The 19933-nt window shown below is 35.3% G+C and overlaps 1 protein-coding gene across 1 annotated transcript; it reads right to left on the bottom strand.

Annotated features, from left to right (window-relative positions):
- Positions 1-361: 361 nt before the first annotated feature.
- LOC138317016 (carbonic anhydrase 1-like) lies at positions 362-16906 on the bottom strand. The gene is made up of 7 exons (XM_069258649.1): positions 16759-16906; positions 11246-11395; positions 10439-10623; positions 7983-8126; positions 6843-6924; positions 1416-1552; positions 362-581 (listed from the first exon to the last, which is right to left on the bottom strand). The coding sequence occupies exons 1-7, from the start codon at positions 16901-16903 to the stop codon at positions 435-437; spliced, it is 990 nt and encodes a 329-aa protein (XP_069114750.1). The 5' UTR covers positions 16904-16906; the 3' UTR covers positions 362-434.
- Positions 16907-19933: the final 3027 nt, after the last annotated feature.

Raw genomic sequence — 19933 nt, 5'->3', positions numbered from 1 at the left:
AATTTTGAAAAGATATATCTGATCAAAATAGACATCATGTGATCGTAATATTGTACAAAGTTTCTGTTAATACACGTAGCATGTGGTTTAACTTCATGAATTATGCAGGGTTGTGTAATAATGTACTATGAAAGTTTTACATATAGATAATCGAAACGACTTATGATAGTCTCCAATATCTTTTTCATGAGACGAAACATGTATTTTATTGATAAATTTGCAGGAAACCCGCCAACATCTAGTGTTTTACAAAAGTCTGTCCGAGCCAAACGATATATTTCAATTTTCTTATGGATAGTATTAACACTCTGCCATTATCAAATGAATATTGTAAAATCAATCAAAATGTTGTGATCCAGTATTTAGGAAAAATAAGTTTATTGATTGAAGACAAACATGCCAATTATGGCTTGAATAAAGGTTCAGGTCCATTTCTACTCATTCTCCTTCCTACATCTATTTCCATAATTTTTTCTGACGTCATTAACGTTGAAGCGTTGGATTGGACGATTGTTCCCGAATTTACTTAACGGTGGATTCCCTGCTTCCCAGGTTTGAAGTCTTTTCAACACTTTGTAGTTCTGTAAAGATATTTTGAGATCAGTCTCCATATGTGCTGTAATTTTCATAGTCGCTAATCAAGAAGAGCATTTAATATTTTTTTCATTGTTAAAAAAGTTTTTGATAATTACAATGCATAGGTTTTAATGTTCAAGAACATATAAGAGCTGAAAGTGGGTTTTAGCAGTAATGCTAAAATCATTATTTCTGCATCTACACTGCAGTAATATGAGTGCATACGGTCCGACCATGCAGCTAAGTTGTTGTTTACCATTTTATTTCACATTTTTAGTGTTATCGGTAATTGTAAAGGGATTTCTGCAATTATGTTTCAATCTAATCATTCATTTAGCATAGAAAATAGGAATTTTACGATGTATGATTTTTTTTGATGTAACTAATGTTTATATAATGCATCTTGTATGTTCCACGAAAAGCCTTGTAGAAAAAAGATCATTGCAAATGGACGATCTGTTTTAAAATTTGTTCCCTATAAGGGTCATGGCGACCGTCTTGAATTTCCCTACAAAACATTGAAAGTCATATTGCACACATCAACATATATTGTACTATCAGCTTTTACCTCGTGTAATTTAAAAACAGAAGGCCTATTTTTAGAAACTCTATTGAAATTAATTATTGAAGGATAGCCTGACAGACGTGGTCCTAATAGCCATGTTTTCATTCTCAATTAAATATTAGGATTGCAATCTCATGTATTAATAGAACAATGCTTGACGCTTATGCGGATAATGTCGATCAAGTACTCGGAATCGATATCCTTAATACAATTGTTTATGGCACTAAAGTATATCATCACCATGTGCAGAAAAGTAAATACAGCATTGTATTACCTTCTTGCAGATTGTGGTCGCATTTTTAAACACAAACCAGAGGACATCGGGAACACATACAGGGGTTGTTTTAGAGCCAATATAAGTGTAGAATTTCCCATCGTCTGGTAACATTTTACTTGGCTTCACATGTGCCGCTGAAAACACAAAACATATCTTTTGTTATGTGAAACATGTATTGTTTAGTCATTAATTGACATTTGCTTTGATCAGAGGTTTTGGTGAATGTCTCAAACAATAATTTCTTATCCTTATCTTTTCAATTTTATAGACGTATTAGGTTAAAATGTGTAAGTGTATAACATTTTTCATTGCAGATAACACACAACCTCTTTTGAATCTTTAGTTATCAAATGCACATATATTCATGTATCAATATGCAATTTCTTCATGGCTAAACGTGGTGTTTTATCTTTGAACCTTTACATTTTGCTATGATTAAGTGAATCTAAGGTAGTTTTAGTTAAGTAATACCTGTATACATCAACGGGAGCCTGTTTACTGACACCAAGTTAGTCCGCGCAGAAAGATACACAATGGTTTAATAACAATAAACCAGTTCAATTATTAAAATTATAAAAAGAAATATTTAAAACGTCTTCATTATTAAATAGACACTGAATAGTTATTGATAATAGTGTCACATTATGTATAGGAACTATTTTTATTACAGTGGCCTTGGCTGTTCCGGTTAAGTGGTTGAAATGAGAAATTTAAATGTTCAAATGACCAATATTTTTTACTTACTTCATAGAAATTAAAATTAAATATAACAATTAAAAAATTGTTCGATTGCAAGTATTGGAGATAAAAATGAACCTTGGATAGTCATCGAATGACGAGTGGTGTTTATTGATAGTTGTAATCTTGTCCATTGTATAATGCCTTTTCAGAGACGAATGCCAATCAAGGACACTGCCACCCCTCACTAATTAGGAACAACTTGGAATATTTTGAAACAAATGGATATAGCTGATGTCACCAATAATCTAGCGCCTTTAATATTAAATGGTTAACAGAAGCAGAAACTCAGGTTTAAAAGTACATCGTGCTTATGCTATGGACAAAATCATTATGTTCTTACAGGACTAAGTGATCTGGGTTCCATTCACTGATCGAAACACAGCGGTCTAAAAAGTGTTAGTTTCTGCTACTACTTCGCTATCAGCACAAAAACATTAGTATAACAAGTTCGTTTAGTGTGGTGACCGGATGAGATGTTCTCGCTCTGCGTCAGTGATATATCGCTTATACTAGCTGATTTTGTTTCATAACTGCATGGTAACATTGAACTTTGAACTTGCGTATGGAAATGTTCTGTGCAACGTAAAGGTGCTACTTTAAAAAAAAAATTTAAAAAACCATATGGTTTTGTTTACATTTTGACGCAACATTACGTGTATATTGTTGTTTTTCATAGAGTTTTGGAAAAATGTAAACAATATATACATGTTTTATATTTATAAATGATATAATTATTTTTTTAAATTAATAATTGTATAAAGGAACGAAAAAACATCCCGACCGTGGCGACGTGCAGTGCTTTTACATTTGTTAAAAATGATGGGTGTCAAATGTAAACATTACCTTTATGTCTGTGTTCGTCCTGCGATCGAGTCTTTGTTATTTGAGAATTTAATCATGTGTATTATACAAGAGGCCCAGGGGCCTTAACGGTCATCTGACTATTAGCACAATACAACGTAGTCGTTTAAAGATTTTAGCATATTTGACCACTGTGACCATGAATGAAGGTCAAGGTCATTCATTTGAACAAAATTGGTAGCCCTTCATCTCAGCATGCTGCAGGCCCAATATGAGTATTTAGGACATTCCGGTTCTTGATTAACGTCCTATTAACAGCTATGGTCATGTAAGGACGGCCTCCCATGTATGCGGTGTGTTGCGTGTATGTTGTGCGAGGTGAGTGTACTGGAAGACTGCGGTATGTTCGTGTTGTGTCTTCTTGTATAGTGGAACTGCAGGCCCAATATGAGTATTTAGGACATTCCGGTTCTTGAGAAAAAGTCGTTTTAAGATTTTGGCCTATTTGACCCCTGTGACCTTGAATGAAGGTCAAGGTCATTTATTTGAACAATGTTGGTAGCCCTTCATCCAAGCATGCTGCTGGCTCAATATGAGCATCCTGGGCCTTTTGATTCTTGAGAAGAATTTGTTTAAAGATTTAAGCCTATTTGACCCCTGTGACCTTCAATGCAGATCAAGGTCTTCATTTGAACAAACTTGATAGCCCTTTATCAAAGCATGTCACAGGTCCAATATCAGGTCTCTAGGTCTCCTAGGTATTCTCAAGAAGTTGTTTAAAGGATTTTTAGCCTCTTTGACCCCTGTGACCTTGAATGAAGATCAAGGTAATTTATTTGAACAAACTTGATAGCCCTTTATCAAAGCATGTCACAGGTCCAATATCAGGTCTCTAGGTCTCCTAGGTATTCTCAAGAAGTTGTTTAAAGGATTTTTAGCCTCTTTGACCCCTGTGACCTTGAATGAAGATCAAGGTAATTTATTTGAACAAACTTGGTAGCACTTTATCCCAGCATGCTGCAGGCCCAATATGAGTATCCTGGGCCTTTCGGTTCTAGAGAAGAAGTTGTTTAAATAGTTTAGCCTATTTGACCCCTGTGACCTTGAATGAAGATCAAGGTCATTCATTTGAACAACTTGGTAGCCCTTCTTCCCAGCATGCTGCAAGCCCAATATCAGTACCCTGGGCTTTCTGGTTCACGAGAAGAAGTTGTTTAAAAAATTTCAGCCTTTTTGACCCCTGTGACCTTGAATGAAGATCAAGGTCATTCATTTGAACAAACCTAATAGCCCTTTATTCAACTATGTTACAAGCCAAATATCAGGTCTCTAGGCCTCTTAGTTATTCACAAGAAGATGTTTAAAGGATTTTTAGCCTATTTGACCCCTGTGACCTTAAATAAAGGTCAAGGTCATTAACTTGAACAAACTTGGTAGCCCTTTATCCCAGCATGCTACAGGTCAAATATCAGTACCCTAGGCCTTCTGGGTCTTGGGAAGAAGTCGTTTAAAGATTTTAGCCTTTTTGCCCTCTGTGACCTTGAATGAAGGTCAGGGTCATTCATTTTAACAAACTTTGTAGCCCTTCATTCCAGCATACTACAGGCCAAATATCAGTACCCTGGGCCTTTTGGGTATTGAGAAGAAGTCGTTTGAATGAAAAGTTTACGCATGGCGGATGGCGCACGACGACGGAAGGTGCATGATGACAATAGGTCAGATGACCTAAAAACATGCACAGCTAGTAATCCACGTGTTGACAGTTATGCGTCACCACATATCCATCGAACACAAGTGAAATTGTTTCATCTATCGATGGCGATGGATCTAAGCGTAGATTATATAATCACATGGCTCCCAAGGATGTAAAATCGTCAAGTCAGACGACATCTCAAACACATTTAGCTACTTGAACATCGGTGTTTTGACAATTTCGGCAAACTCCAGTTTGTAAGCGTGCGTCAGCTTCGCCTCGCTGCACAATAACGGTCACCGAGTTCACACAAGTGGCCGAGTAAAAATTCTTCATGTTATTACGCTATTTATTATTCTTTAGCAAAATTGAATATATATTTAAAGTTCTGATGTGATTAAATAAAATTATCTCTGAAATTTACTAAAATATTGAACTTTTTGTCGTCGCTGATGAATAATTCTACCTATGTGAAGAGTCATCATTCGCTGTTCAATTCAGTAAGCTCCTCCCACTTTTGACCGACTTTTATTAAATAATTACGTCACATTCAAATGACGATTTTATTGCATAAAATACAAATATAAAAATCATGTGAGTGTAAATATATGGATTGGATTTCGCTTTTATGTTAACTAGTGTTTTCCCAATGATCGATTATAATCGATGTGTTATCGAAATGACAACTGATTTTAAATAATCGATTATGATAAATGAACATCGATGATCGGTATCAAAACAGGATGTGGTAATTCAACTTTCATTTTCCCTTAGAGAGTACAGAGTTTATGCCATTTTTCTCTTTGGCAATGACTTCTTACCAAACCTGCTGTTAAAACAAATATGATAACAAAATAAACATTATAGGCCTAATTGATTCACCAATCAAGATTGTTACCTTGACTTTAGTCAATTTGATAATAAATAAGGATACCAACTTACGCAGAATACAGCAAGTATGAAAATAAATGCCTTATTGTCGGCCATCAATATTGAATTTTAAAAGTCAACGTTATCAAAATTTGAATATTGACTTTGAAGATTATTATATTTTCCCTTTTTGTCAAGAATTTTGTTAATAGTTCCTTTATCGGGTAACATCATAAGCAACTGAAAGCATGAAAATGTTTTAAAAAACAAACAAAAAAACTAAAAAGACTTTTAAGGGTATGTCCAAATATGAAATTTTGATAAGTGATATAAATAAAATTACGTAACAAAAGAATAACAGATTAATAATCGAAAATCGATCGGTTGATGCCAATCGATTTCATCTAATCATCGATGATGAAATCTTAACCCATTCCCAACACTAATGTTAACCATGCTTGTATGGAGCAATTCCTCTAAGAATATATTCTAAATAGGGGCGCTAGCGCGCCCCATAGAATATATTCTTAGAGGAATTGCTCCTTACAAGCATGGTTAACATAAAAGCGAAATCCAATCCCTATATAAAAAGCGTGAAGTTCCACTATTATAACACGAACATACTTCAGTCTCCCAAATACACACGCACAAGTAGTGAATCGCATTCACTAAGAGACGTTTCTTATATGACCTTGGCTGTCAATTAGACGTAAATATAAAACAAGAGGCCCAAAGCGCCAGTATCGCTCACCTGGTTATTGCAATGCCAATTGTTTTTAATACAGGATCATTGTTTTTTCTAAAGTAATATATTTACCTCTAATTTCCCTATTGAGACCCACTTGTTCTGCTCTAGGGGGTCAGAGCCAATATTGATATAAATCATGTTACCCTTCCAAAGAGGATATTCTTGGCATTTGGTTACAATCTAAAACATATTAGCGATATATTTCCACTATGGGGCCCTGCCTCTCCTGCAGCCGGGGGTCAGAGCCAGAATTTTATACAAACTACGTTCCTCGACCAACAATGATGTTCCTGTTCAAATTTGGTTACATTCATGCACCACTCTATGACTAGTAGCGATTTAAAGGATTAACGACTATTTCCCTGCCCCTCCAGCCCCCGGCGTCGGAGTTAAATTGTATAACAAACTAAGATCCCCTTCCTCCAATGAGGTTTCTGGCCAAATTTGCTTACATTCTACGCAGAACTCTTATGACTAGTAGCGATTTAAAGCAGTTACCTCTATTTCTCCTATTCGGCCCCGCCCCTCCTGCCCGCGTGGGTCAAAGCCAGGTGAGCTAAAAATAACTTACCTGTCTTATCTCGATAGTTTGGGATCTTGGTGACATATTTTGAAATCAGCTTATCAGCATAACTCCCACAGCGCTCAACAACCTATAGATAGAACAAACAATTAAACAAATAACAAGCAATACAAATATCCAGCTTAACGAAACAGATTAATTATTAGTTGTTTTTAACGTTTTCCATAAGGATATGGAAAGTCGTCAAACTTTAGTTACATATGAATAAGCAAAGGTTGATATAGCCATGGTCACTAATACCGTATGTTTTCGCCATAACGTCGAAATTTAAACTGGCAAATATTAGCTGAGTAGGAGTATGCTTATAGAAGTTGATAATCACATAATAGGTATACGTTGTCGATCTACCCGTGGCCAATTTGACAACAAATAAGGCTTTCGTAAACGTTTTCTTCTAAAAATATAACAAAACATGAAGGTTCATCCTTTACCAATATAGACATCGGCCATATGAATTAAAGAAATATATAATTGCCCATAATATTTTACGTTATACATGTACATTGTAATTATTCTGTCGATACAATGGTCAGTGTCAATCACGTCTCTGTTACAAAATATCAACGTTAGTAAATAAGATACATAAAATATGCACTATACCAGGGAAAGAATCAGAATATTCGACAGTCTTAATTTAAACCCTTGTTATTCGAAGGCGAAACTATGTAGTTACGAAAATTGCATATTCTATTTCCGGCTAGAAATTGCGAAATTTGCGAGTGGCGAAAATAACCAATTAAAGAGTACATGTATGATATGTTATAGGTTGTAATTAAATAAAACGATTGGATGATTATTCTTTTTTTTATTTTAACACTAAATTCGACTTTCTGATTGACCGATTTTTATTTTCATACTTCTTTAAAAAAAATATGGAACTTAACTCCGACATTATCATGACACCGCAATAGAGAAATTGGCGTTGAATATTGATTTGGAAAAAAAATCCATTTGAACATCAGGTAGTCTGAGCAATTAATTCTAAGCATTAATGACAATAGTTTTTTTTACCTTAATCGGGTATTAAAATGAATTTTGTTTGCAAATATTTGTGAGAACCCGTTTAAATAAAATAGTTAATAAAGATAACGACGTAAAAGAAGAATAAAATAAACCCAATAAGCTTACGTTAAAAAACACTCCAATAGCGAGTAATGTCCCTTTGTGATCGCCATGTTCAATTTCCTCTTTTTCGTTTTCGTCTTCGTGTTGGTCATCTCCATCCTCATTTTCGTTTGTGCAACCGTCAAGTTTTTCATGTACCAGGTGGATCTAATGGTAAGGATACGGAGGGACATATTGTTCATTATACATTTGCGCTGCATATCTTACCACTGTAAAACTAAACATTGACGAAACCGAAGCTAATGCTAGCTTTACATGAATACTATATGGTTAAAGTTATATGTGCCGTATTTTTCATACTCACGAATCAAAATGAGCTTTTAATATGTTATTCATCACCAAAAATTACCAACTTTTTGAAAATTACAGTGCTTTCAATGCATAGGTTTTAATTTTACATGTGCAAATAAGAGCTGAAAATGATTTTTGGCAGCACTGCCAAAAATCATTTCTTTACATCAATAGTGAAGTGAAATGAGTACATACGGTGAGACCATGAAGCCAAATTGTGGTCTACAATTTCATTACACATTTTTACAATGTTTTTAGCTCACATTAGACGAAGTCACAAGTGACCAATTCTAATCGCCTTTTGTCCGTCGTCGTCCGTCGTATGTCTGTAAACAATTTACATTTTCGACTTCTTCTCCAAAACTGCTGAAGCAATTTCAATGAAATTTTGCACAAACCTTCTAAGGTATAAGGCCAATCAAAATTGTGAATTATATGGTCCCCACCCCCTAGGGGGCTGCAGGAGGGGCCAAAAGGGGTAAAATTTCAAAAATCTTCTTCTCTACTCACAGATGTGGTAGAATCAAATACTCTTCATAGATAGAAAGGTCCTAAGGTCCTTTACAAAAGTTGTGAATTATATGACCCTGGGGTCTCTAGTTTCCCCACATTTGTGAGCATTATTTGGTCATTTGTAATAGGAAATGAGTCAAATGTTGTCAGAACTGTCAGTATGAGATGGCCATTAAATCCTATTAACAAATTTTCTATGACTGACCCCCAGGGGCCTTAGGGGCGGGGTCAAAAGGCGTTAAATAGGCTAAAACTTCAAAAATCTTCTTCTAAAATTCTGGAAATGGTAGAATCAAATTCTTTTCATAGATAGAAAGGTCTTAAGGTCCTTTACAAAAATTGTGAATTATATGACCCTGGGATCTTGCGTTTCCCCCTGGGGAGGGGGTCAAGTTTACTAGAGTTTATATAGGGAAAACACATTTATGAGCATTTTCTGCTCAATTTTCATTGGAAACGAGTCAAACTTGGTTAGAATCATAAGCCTGAGATAGCATTTTAACATCATATCCATATTGGTCGTGGCCGGCCCCCTTGGGGCAGAGGGGCAGGGCCAAAAAATGTCAAATAGGCTAAAACTTCAAAAATATTCTTCTAAAATTCTGAAATGGTATAATCAAATACACTTTATAGATGAAAATGTCTTAAAGTGTGTTTATAAAAATTGTGAATTATATGACCCTGGGGTCTCATGTTTCCCCTTCGGGAGGGGTTCAAGTTTACTATAGTTTATATAGGAAAAACACATTAATGAGCATTTTTTGCTCAAGTTTCATAGGAAATGAGTCAAACTTGGTTATACGTATTAGCCTGAGATAGCATTTCAATATCATATCAATATTGGTCCTGGTCGACCCCCTGTGGGTAGAGGGGTGGGGCTAAAAAAGGGTCAAATAGGCTAAAACCTCAAAAATATTCTTCTAAAATTCTGAAATGGTATAATCAAATAATTATAGATGGAAAGGTCTGAAGGTGTTTTATAAAAATTGTGAATTATATGACCCTGGGGTCTCAATTTTCATAGGAAATGAGTCAAACTTGATTAGAATTATTAGCCTAAGATATAGCATTTTAACATCCATATCAGTCCTCGATGACTCCCTTGGGGACCAGAGGGGCAGGACCAAACAGGGTCAAAATGATTAAATTTCCAAAAATACTTCACAGTTTTAATGGAAGCAAATACTCTTCATAGTCTAAAATGTCAAATTATAAATCACAGACCAACTTCAAGGCCCAGCATATAGTGTTTATATGTCTTTGTTTCATTATTTGTTTCATTATATATTCTAACTCAGGTGACCGTTAAGGCCCATGGGCCTCTTGTTAGTAATTATAAAGAGACTTCTGCAGGTATGTTTTCATTTAAACATATTTAAGGAATACAAACAACAATTTTTCAGTACAAGATTTCTGTGTTATAACTAATGTTTTTAAGTCATCTGAAGCCATTTAAATGGTTTTTACAGCTTTATTCATCAAACCTTATGGTTTTTAATAAATTAATGTTTAAAAAATAGCATGTCAAAATTATCGCCCAGTTACGGCACATATAACTTTAACAAATGTAAACAAACTTCATTACACAGCATGGTTACATCACAATATTTCGTGTTCTAATTATAGTGTCGTATACAGTAAAAAATATCATTCACCTCTCCTTTGTAACCTTTGCCATTGATAGTGTGTTCCGAGCCGTATGACGACCCTTTTCGTCCAATGTGAAAATGCAATTCTTTAAAAACATAACCACAATGTTCGCCGTCCTCCTGGTCATGTCCTTTCAAAACTAGGATGTTGTTCAAGCTGTTTTCATTAACAGCAAAGTTAGCCGTGCGACCTGTTCAAAGTATCAAATCATTATCAATGGCATCACATGTCGGACTAATAATTGTTTCAACTTACTATATTACGAAAAATGTATATTACACTAGAATGATAAGAGAAATATTATTAAATGGTATCTATTGACATGAGAGGAGGAAATGTAAAGGCCAAACAGGTGTTCGCTTCAGAGACCTCTGAACACAGCCTGATGTTCTATTATGCCACGGGCTAGGAGGGTCCCACATGCACCCATCCCCCAAACCTCGGTGAAATTCGAGATGGCGGCCATTTTGTTGACGTCATAACCGGAAGTTCATCCTAACTTATGCAATGTTAACATTTTGATTTTTGATCAGTGAGTCATAAGGTTTCAGAAAAATATTGGTTCGGAGGTTTGGGGGGATGTGCATGTGGGACCCTCTTAGCCCATGGCCTATATGAATTGGGCTGTCAGTGGTGATCCATCCAGTCTTATCCTTCACCGAAACACCGAATGCTGCAAAAAAGCATGTGGGCCAGTTGTCTTGCTTTAAATCAACAGTTTATTTTGATTTATCTCAATCAGTTAGATATAATCTCCATAATTAATAATTTCACAGCTAATTGAAATATAATTGCGAATACAATGAAATTACCGTTGTTTTCGAAAACTCCATCAACTTTGTCCGAGTGTCTGTAGAAGATACGACTGTAATCACTACATTTTAGATGATGTTTGTTGATATCGATCGGACTTTGCTTATTACTTTTACAGGACGGGTACTTTTCGTGCCACTTTGCAGGTCCTATGGTGAAATAAACACTTTACATAAACAATCTATTTTAGATAAGTAGAAGAAGGCAAAGTTGCCGTAACATGTTATGATTTCTAAGCTCATATTGCAGTGGTCGGAGTGCACATACAATTTTTAAAATTCAATTAATTGCATTAAGATTAAAATAGCTTTGAACAATATACATGTATCATCAAATATCAAAACATTGATCATGATAAAAATGTTATATTCAGACAAGTAAAATGTGACTTGATCACATCAGCAAATGTAATTGATTGCAATGGATGGGATATTAGAAAAAAACTCATAATAAGATCAGAAAATGAAGTATGATTGTAATAGAATGAGAGTGTGTAGAACGAGAGGAAGAAAATGATGTTAATTAAGGATGTATTCTTTTGAGGTTTCAGTCCCGGTGAAGTATCGTTTCGACATAGATCAAAGACGTTATTAGATTTTCAAATAAAACCTATCAATATCTATAGCAAGTTATCACTAGAAAATTTTGTCAAAAAATGCCATTTCTATTTTTAGCAGATATTTTATACGGGGATTTTAAGTAATTGCCCATTTGGCGGCCATTTTGAAATTGTGTCCTTTTTCGCTTTGAGTAAAGCCACAGTTTAACCATTTTTTACTGAAATTGTTTTAACTCAAATCATCACTGCGCCAGTATTTTTAGCTGCATCAAGCTAATTTTTGCTATAAATCTTTACTGGGATTGTTTGTTTGTTTGTTTAATTAATTAACGTCCTATTAACAGCTATGGTCATGTAAGGACGGCCTCCCATGTATGCGGTGTGTTGCGTGTATGTTGTGCGAGGTGCGTGCTTTGGGAGACTGCGGTATATTCATGTAGTGTCTTCTTGTATAGTGGAACTGTTGCCCTTTTTATAGTGCTATATCACTGAAGCATGCCGCCGAAGACACCAAGCAACACACCCCACCCGGTCACATTATACTGACAACGGGCCAACCAGTCGTCCCACTCCCGTTATGCTGAGCGCTAAGCAGGAGCAGAAACTACCACTTTTATAGACTTTGGTGTGTCTCGGCCAGGGGACAGAACCCAGAGCCTTCCTCACAGGGGCGAGCCCTCAACTCAAGGCCAAAAGTGAGGCGGTGCCAAGGGAGGCATTAGGAAAGATAAAGTCAGTTAGGAAGAAGAGAAAAGATAAGATCCTAAATTTAGTCGCCTTTTACGATCATGCAATAGGGGCAGCAGGTACAATTCTAATGCCCTACCTGCAGGGCTACTGGGATCGTGGTAATTAAACTATTGTGCATCAATGTGTGAAATGATAAATTTTTGTTACTTTATTTTTACATTTACTGGTAATTTGAGCACTGGCATTTTTACTCTAAAATACTGAAAAACAAGAGGCCCATGGGCCTTAACGGTCATCTGACTCGTGGCACAAAACAACAAAGTTACAGTATAAAGTATTGGTTAACGATTATTATAAACAATACAAGGAACTCCTTAGTTGAGTATGTAAGTTTCTGAAATAGGTAAATGTCATTTGTTGAACAAACTTGGTAGCCCTTCATCCATATATGGTTGTAACCCATTCAAGGATTAATATAAGGAGGAGTCAGATTTTAAAGCCAAATTTCAGCAAAGCTCCCATTTTGGACCTCCATCATACTATCCCCATGGGTCTTACCTCGGTCTATCATAAAATATGATTGTCTTTACCAAAAGTTTCCCCTTCTGAATCAATTAAAACCCCTATAGACCAATTTTCATTGAGATCGGAGACTGAAAACAGTAAGTGGGCCAGCGGCCATCTTGGAATACCAAAATCTTTACGAAAATGTTTGCATGTTGTTCGGCATTAACTAAAACCCCTATAGACCAATTTTCATTGAGATCGGAGACCGAAATCTGACCACAGGAAGTGGGCCAGCTAAAATTTTAGAAAATTTGCCTTTTTGGGGCCCCACCCCTCAGACCCTAGGGGTCGGATCAGACTTATTTATATAAAATATAATTGTGTTTCCTCAATGACGTTTCACATCAAATATGGATAAAATTCATCCAAGGATGAAGAAGAAGTAGGATTTTAAAGCTAAAACTAAGAAAATTTCCCCATTCGGGGCCCCACCCCTCAGACCCTAGGTGTCGGATCAGACTTATTTATATAAAATATAATTGTGTTTCCTCAATGATGTTTCACATCAAATATGGATAAAATTCATCCAAGGATGAAGAAGAAGTAGGATTTTAAAGCTAAAACTAAGAAAATTTCCCCATTCGGGGCCCCACCCCTTAGCCCGTAGGGGTCGGACCAGGCTCTTTTATAATATGATTGCCCTTCTCCAATGATGTTTCACATCAAATATGGATGAAATCCATCCAAGGATGAAGGAGGAGTAGGATTTTAAAGCTAAAATTAAGAAAATTTGCCCTTTGGAGCCCCACCACTCAGCTCCTAGTGGTCGGACCATCTTCATTTACATTAAATACGATTGTCCATCCCAAATGTTGTTTCACACCAAATATGGATGAAATCAATTGAAGGATGAAGGAGGAGTAGGATTTTAAAGCTAACATTAAGAAAATTTGCCCTTTTTGGGCCCCACCCCTCAGACCCTAGGGGTCGGATCAGACTTATTTATATAAAATATAATTGTGTTTCCTCAATGATGTTTCACATCAAATATGGATAAAATTCATCCAAGGATGAAGAAGAAGTAGGATTTTAAAGCTAAAATTAAGAAAATTTCCCCATTCGGGGCCCCACCCCTTAGCCCGTAGGGGTCGGACCAGGCTCTTTTATGATATGATTGCCCTTCTCCAATGATGTTTCACATCAAATATGGATGAGATCCATTGAAGGATGAAGGAGGAGTAGGATTTTAAAGCTAACATTAAGAAAATTTGCCCTTTTGGGGCCCAACTCCTCAGCCCCTAGGCGCCGGACCAGGCTCATTTATATAAAAAATCATTCTTCGTCCCCATAATGTTTCACACAAATATAGATGAAATCCAACCAAGGATGAAGGAGTAGGATTTGAAAGCTAAAATTAAGAAAATTTTGGGCCCTTTTGGGGCCCCCCCCCCCTCAGCTCCTAGGGGTCGGTTTGTTTGTTTGTTTGATTAATTTATTATTGTCCTATTAACAGCTATGGTCATGTAAGGACGGCCTCCCATGTATGCGATGTGTTGTGAGAGGTGCGTGTTTTGGGAGACTGCGGTATATTTATGCTGTGTCCTCTTGTATAGCGGAACTATTGCCCTTTTTATAGTGCTATAACACTGAAGCATGCCGCTGAAGACACCAAGCAACACACTCCACCCGGTCACATTATACTGACAACGGGCGAATCACTCGTCCCACTCCCGTTATACTGAGCGCTAAGTAGGAGCAGGAACTACCACTTTTATAGACTTGTGTCTCGGCCAGGGAACAGAACCCAGAGCCTTCTTCACAGGGGCGAGCGCTCAACCAAAGGCCAAAAGTGAGGTGATGTCAAGGGAGACGTTAGGAAGAATTAAAGGAATTAAGGGAAAAAAAAAGAAAAGATAAGATCCTAAATTTAGTCGCCTTTTACGATCAAGCAATAGGGGCAGAACTAGGGACCAATGGTAGCCTCCATGTGAAGTTTGAACAAAATCCCTTCAGTAGTTCTCAAGAAATATTGATAACAAACTTCAACTGCCAAAATCAAAGATGTCTTATTTTTCTGATCAGCCTCAAAATCTGTATTGCACAGATATGGACCAAGGGGACCCTCCATGTGAAGTTTGAACAAAATCCCTGCCGCAGTTTTTAAGAAATAGTGATAACAAGCATTGTTTACGGACGGACGACGGACGACGGACCACGGACGCAGGGCGATTTGAATAGCCCACCATCTGATGATGATGGGCTAAAAAATCAAAATGATTTGGAAAGCAGGAGTATCCAACTTTAACTTATTTGAGTACAAATGTACATATTACATCATCATTATGAAATGATGACATCATCGATGATGTCACATTTTGGTGACTTTCCAGCACCATGAAGATTCAGGCTGAAGTTATTTAACTCTACAATGCGGTCGGTGTTTCCCCTACTTTAGTAAATGAAATGCTTTGAAAATGTCATCCAGGTTTGCAGTCCATCAGTAGGATGCAGATTAACAGAATTGTGAAGTGGTGAGGAATTTCAGGGACAGAATTCATCATGCCATCATGGGCGGAAACCTCGCGCCGATTTTTTAACTAAAAGTTATTGCTTTTCTGAAAAAATCGCAATATTAGCGAAATATGGCTTTCTCACTATTTTCAATATAAGTATTAAAAAAAAAATTGGGACACCCTGTATATATGAAATATTATTGGGAACATGTTTTGATTGAAAGGTGAGTATGTAACAAAATGGTGACATTGGTTATAAAAACGTTATATGCAAAACGATTTAATTTAGATATATATCATAATATTATCTTATAAAAATTACAATAAGTACTGAGTGAAAGATGAATAAGTAAGAGAATAAAGGCCATGTACAAGTTGTTGTTTATATTGAAATGTTTTATGTAATGAAATATAAAAAATGGCTTTGAACATACATTGTATTTAACATATGCATAAATAATATATCTTGATGAAAGTAACTGTCCTATCTTAACTATCTATACTGATGTTGTTCTAATCCCTTTCATAAGGTGAGATGTGATATATTTGCAACCACTTTCTTCTGAAGGAAGAACGGGAGATTATTATCACCATCAAACAAACTTCTGTAAGTCGTATTGAAATTTCACAGTAACAGCATTCGTATTACATTGTCGATCGTAACATCAAATATATAAAGTCTCGTTCTGATTAGCTACTAAAGACAAAAAATATTATTTCATAACTTTGAATGATGGTATTAACTGCATTTTAAGTAACTGAACATATGATTTAAATTATATTATCTAGAAAATACACAGGAAATTATTAATATTTTCATACTGCATAATGAGGTTGTATTTCTGTAGCGTTTGCTCTACAAATTTTAGAGGTCAGTGTTTCTGACATTAAGCACATGCTTATATCTGCGGTATATATATATAGCTCAGGTAGGACACAAAGGTTACAAGATGGTAATGTCAATGTCAATGCTAGTAAGCGGTGTACATTTTATGTTTAATATCAAATGTCACTAGTGCGGTGTTTAAAGGACAAAATGAATATAACTCTAAAATGTTTAAAATACAATTATTCGGGGAAAGGCTTTTCAGATATAATGATTTTGAATACAAAAAAAAAATTCTAAGAATTCAATCTAAAATGCTTTTTGTTTTCGGAATTCTTAAAATGAAATCTTAAAAAAATGCATAGAATTTGAAGTCCTGGAAAAAGCCATTAACTTTATTGTGTAAGCTAAACTTACCACATTCCGAACCTGGGTTGTAGCTGAAGAATCCGTCGATGTCTTGGCATTGCTCCCATTGGTCGAACCCACTCTTTCGTGATATGTGATACGAGCCTACAGTTCCTAGGAACAGCACTGCAATGTATAACAGAATAGATGTCATGATGTGGAGATGATATGAAATCGTGCCTACATCGTGAAAATAATGAATTTATATATTTTGTGAAATTAATTTATTCTTGGACACTCCCACTTTTCATGTTTTATTGACTGACAGGACACAGTTATAGAATAACCTATGCGCGCCGGAATACTTCATGAAATAGGTTTTTCACATTCGCCGGAATACTTCATGAAATAGGTTTTTCACATTCGTGAATATTACGATTTAACATGATTATTAAGTGACAACATTATCATTTTAGTTTAACAAAGAAATGACATCTTGCAAAACGAGAATTGATAGAACAGAGAATCTTCCGTGTCAAAAAATCAAATTACATTAATTGAAACCCCATATTTAATATTGTATGATATCATCGTGTTTTATTGTTTTGTCAATACATGAATTAAAATTACAAAGAGGTAGAGTCAAAAGGTGATTTGTAAGAACAAAAAAAACTAGCCATGACATTTGTTCATATTGAATTTCATATTTGTGTAATATCACATTTCAGTCATGACGTATTAATCCAAGTCGCTCTTATGGCAATATCATCAAATCTAAAAGCGAATTCTGAAACTATAGTTGAAAAAAGTTTTCGGCTGTCCTGATTATATCAACACAGAAACGACATTACGTTCGTCTTATTTCTTAAACAATTCTTAAAATTAGTCATTTGACTTGATGAATTTGCGGGACCAATGAAGATCAAATAGACATCACCAATCAATGCATACAATTACAAGCAAATTTACACTTCATAGCATTAAGAATCATACATTTAACAAAAATAAAATTCGTAAGTGAGACATTCTACAGAAATGTCTCCTTTTGCATCATAGGTTGCCGAAGAACTATATTTTCATAGGTAAATGTTTTAAGCTATTTCTTAATTAAATTGTACTTTTTAATATTGACAGTTGATATGCAAACCAAAACAAATTATGTTAATTGATTTGTAAAATACATTTGAAGATTTTATATGAAACATATGCCAAAATTGACATGACATAGGTCATTTTGCTAATATTCAACGTTCAATTTCTTTCATGAAAAAAAATAAAATCATAAGGGTTTCGCAGATGCAAAATAAATAACGGTACCAAAGGTAGGATATTTCACCAAAAGTGTATTTAAGTTGTTATTAAAGTTATGGCATTTGGAATGTGGGTCCTAAGTTCAATGTTCTGTGGAAACCAATCTGATTGAAATACAGATCCTTATAACCACTCCGTTCAATATAGGATCCGACAATATCCCATATGGGGTCACGTTCGGATGACATTTTACCACGTGTACTCCAGATCAAATACATGCCTATGTTGTACACATTTCTACGTCAATTGTTTATGCCATTTCGTCCCAGTAAGCAGACACATTGAGCATTGTTGTGCACTTTGGACGAGATGACTACGCACACGAAAATAATTCGGACAGCTTTTTCAAACTAGTTCGTCCCCAGTCAAGATTCTGGCAGTGCCAATTTGATTGGCCATTTCCAAAGGTCATCCTGACCTGACCACTAATGGGAAATTGTCAGATCCTCATATCAAACGTAGTGATAATAAGGACCTGTATTTAAATCAGATTGTGTGGAAACTAAAGATGCATTGCCTGGATTACATGCTTATCACACTTCAATTAGAAGCAACGTATAATTAATAATTATAATTAAAGATTCGTAGTTCTTGAATTTCTGATAAACCTTATAGAATGTCTTCTCAGTAACGGTTACTTCTGTTATCTCTTTCATTTTAACTGGATGGACGATGGTTATATTAGAAGTGACAAGTACATGGCGTTCACACCTGTACTTCTGGCAAATTAATTGACTATGTGTTTAAAATATATTAATCTTGTCTGTTTGTAATTTTACAGCTGTTTATGAGGCTGTATTCAAAAAGATTATTTTACCGTATAATTAGGAGGCATATGCCATATAATAGCAGTGACGCCAGGAAACAAACATGTACTAGTACTGTATGCTATGTACTTATAACAAACTGTTACCATTTCACCTTTTTATATTCTAACAGTCATTAAAAGAGAAAATACAATAACTGGAAATCCACAGCCAACAGCTTTTCGTCTTAAAACAGGAGTGGCATCAGGAGTAGGGTCTATCGGTACTGTTAGCCAAACGAGGAAAGATAATTATCTCCACATTACGTCTGTTTTTCACCTTCGTCTGTCTTGTTATTCGATCTGTGGTGAAATTTCAGCAAAATGATACAGATCCTTATAACAACTCCGTTCAATAGTGGATCTGATAACATCACATAAGGACCATGTTTGGATAACCTTTATACAATTTATCACCTGTCCTTCAAATGGAATAATTTTTTGCTACATGTATGTACCTGCTGCTCCTATTGCATGATCATAAAAGGCGACTAAATTTAAGATCTTATCTTTTATCTTCTTACATTTCTCTTGACACCTCCTCACTTTGACCTTCGTTGAGCACTCGAATTCAAGATCTAACAACTCTCCGTAATGGATCAGATCATTATGGCACTCTTCCCGAGATGTTCCGGTTTTAAAGACGATCCCCTTTGCATGCAATTGGTTATGTGTGTGAATGTCTGTTTGTTTCGAGAGACTGCGATTTATTTTTGTTGTCTCCATCTAAAAGTGATCTCTTGCCCTTTGTTGATTAAAACAGTGTATATAAGTATATTGTATAACTTCCATGAAATGAAATCTTAATGTGCTTAAATTAATTTAGAATCATAAAGTGAACATTATAATTTTAACTGTAATAACAACAATTGAATGCAAGGTAAAATCTAAATGCAGGAGTGTTTGGAATTTCAACTAAATAATGAGCCTATTTGACCTAGATTTATTACGGCCATGTAATCTTTTAAATGTATATGTATACATAAATGTCAGTAAACTAAACTCATAATATAGGTAATTATATGATCTAAGTAATTATTTAAATGCATAATACTGTATATCATAGTTAGCTTATGTGCAACGTACATTAAAATGTTCATATTTCAATTTTGGTACGTATTTTTACTT

The sequence above is a fragment of the Argopecten irradians genome, chromosome 2 (genome assembly GCF_041381155.1).
Source record: "Argopecten irradians isolate NY chromosome 2, Ai_NY, whole genome shotgun sequence".
Lineage (NCBI taxonomy): Eukaryota > Metazoa > Mollusca > Bivalvia > Pectinida > Pectinidae > Argopecten > Argopecten irradians.
Note: the sequence above shows the minus strand (reverse complement) of the source record. Positions and strands in the feature narration are given on the sequence as shown.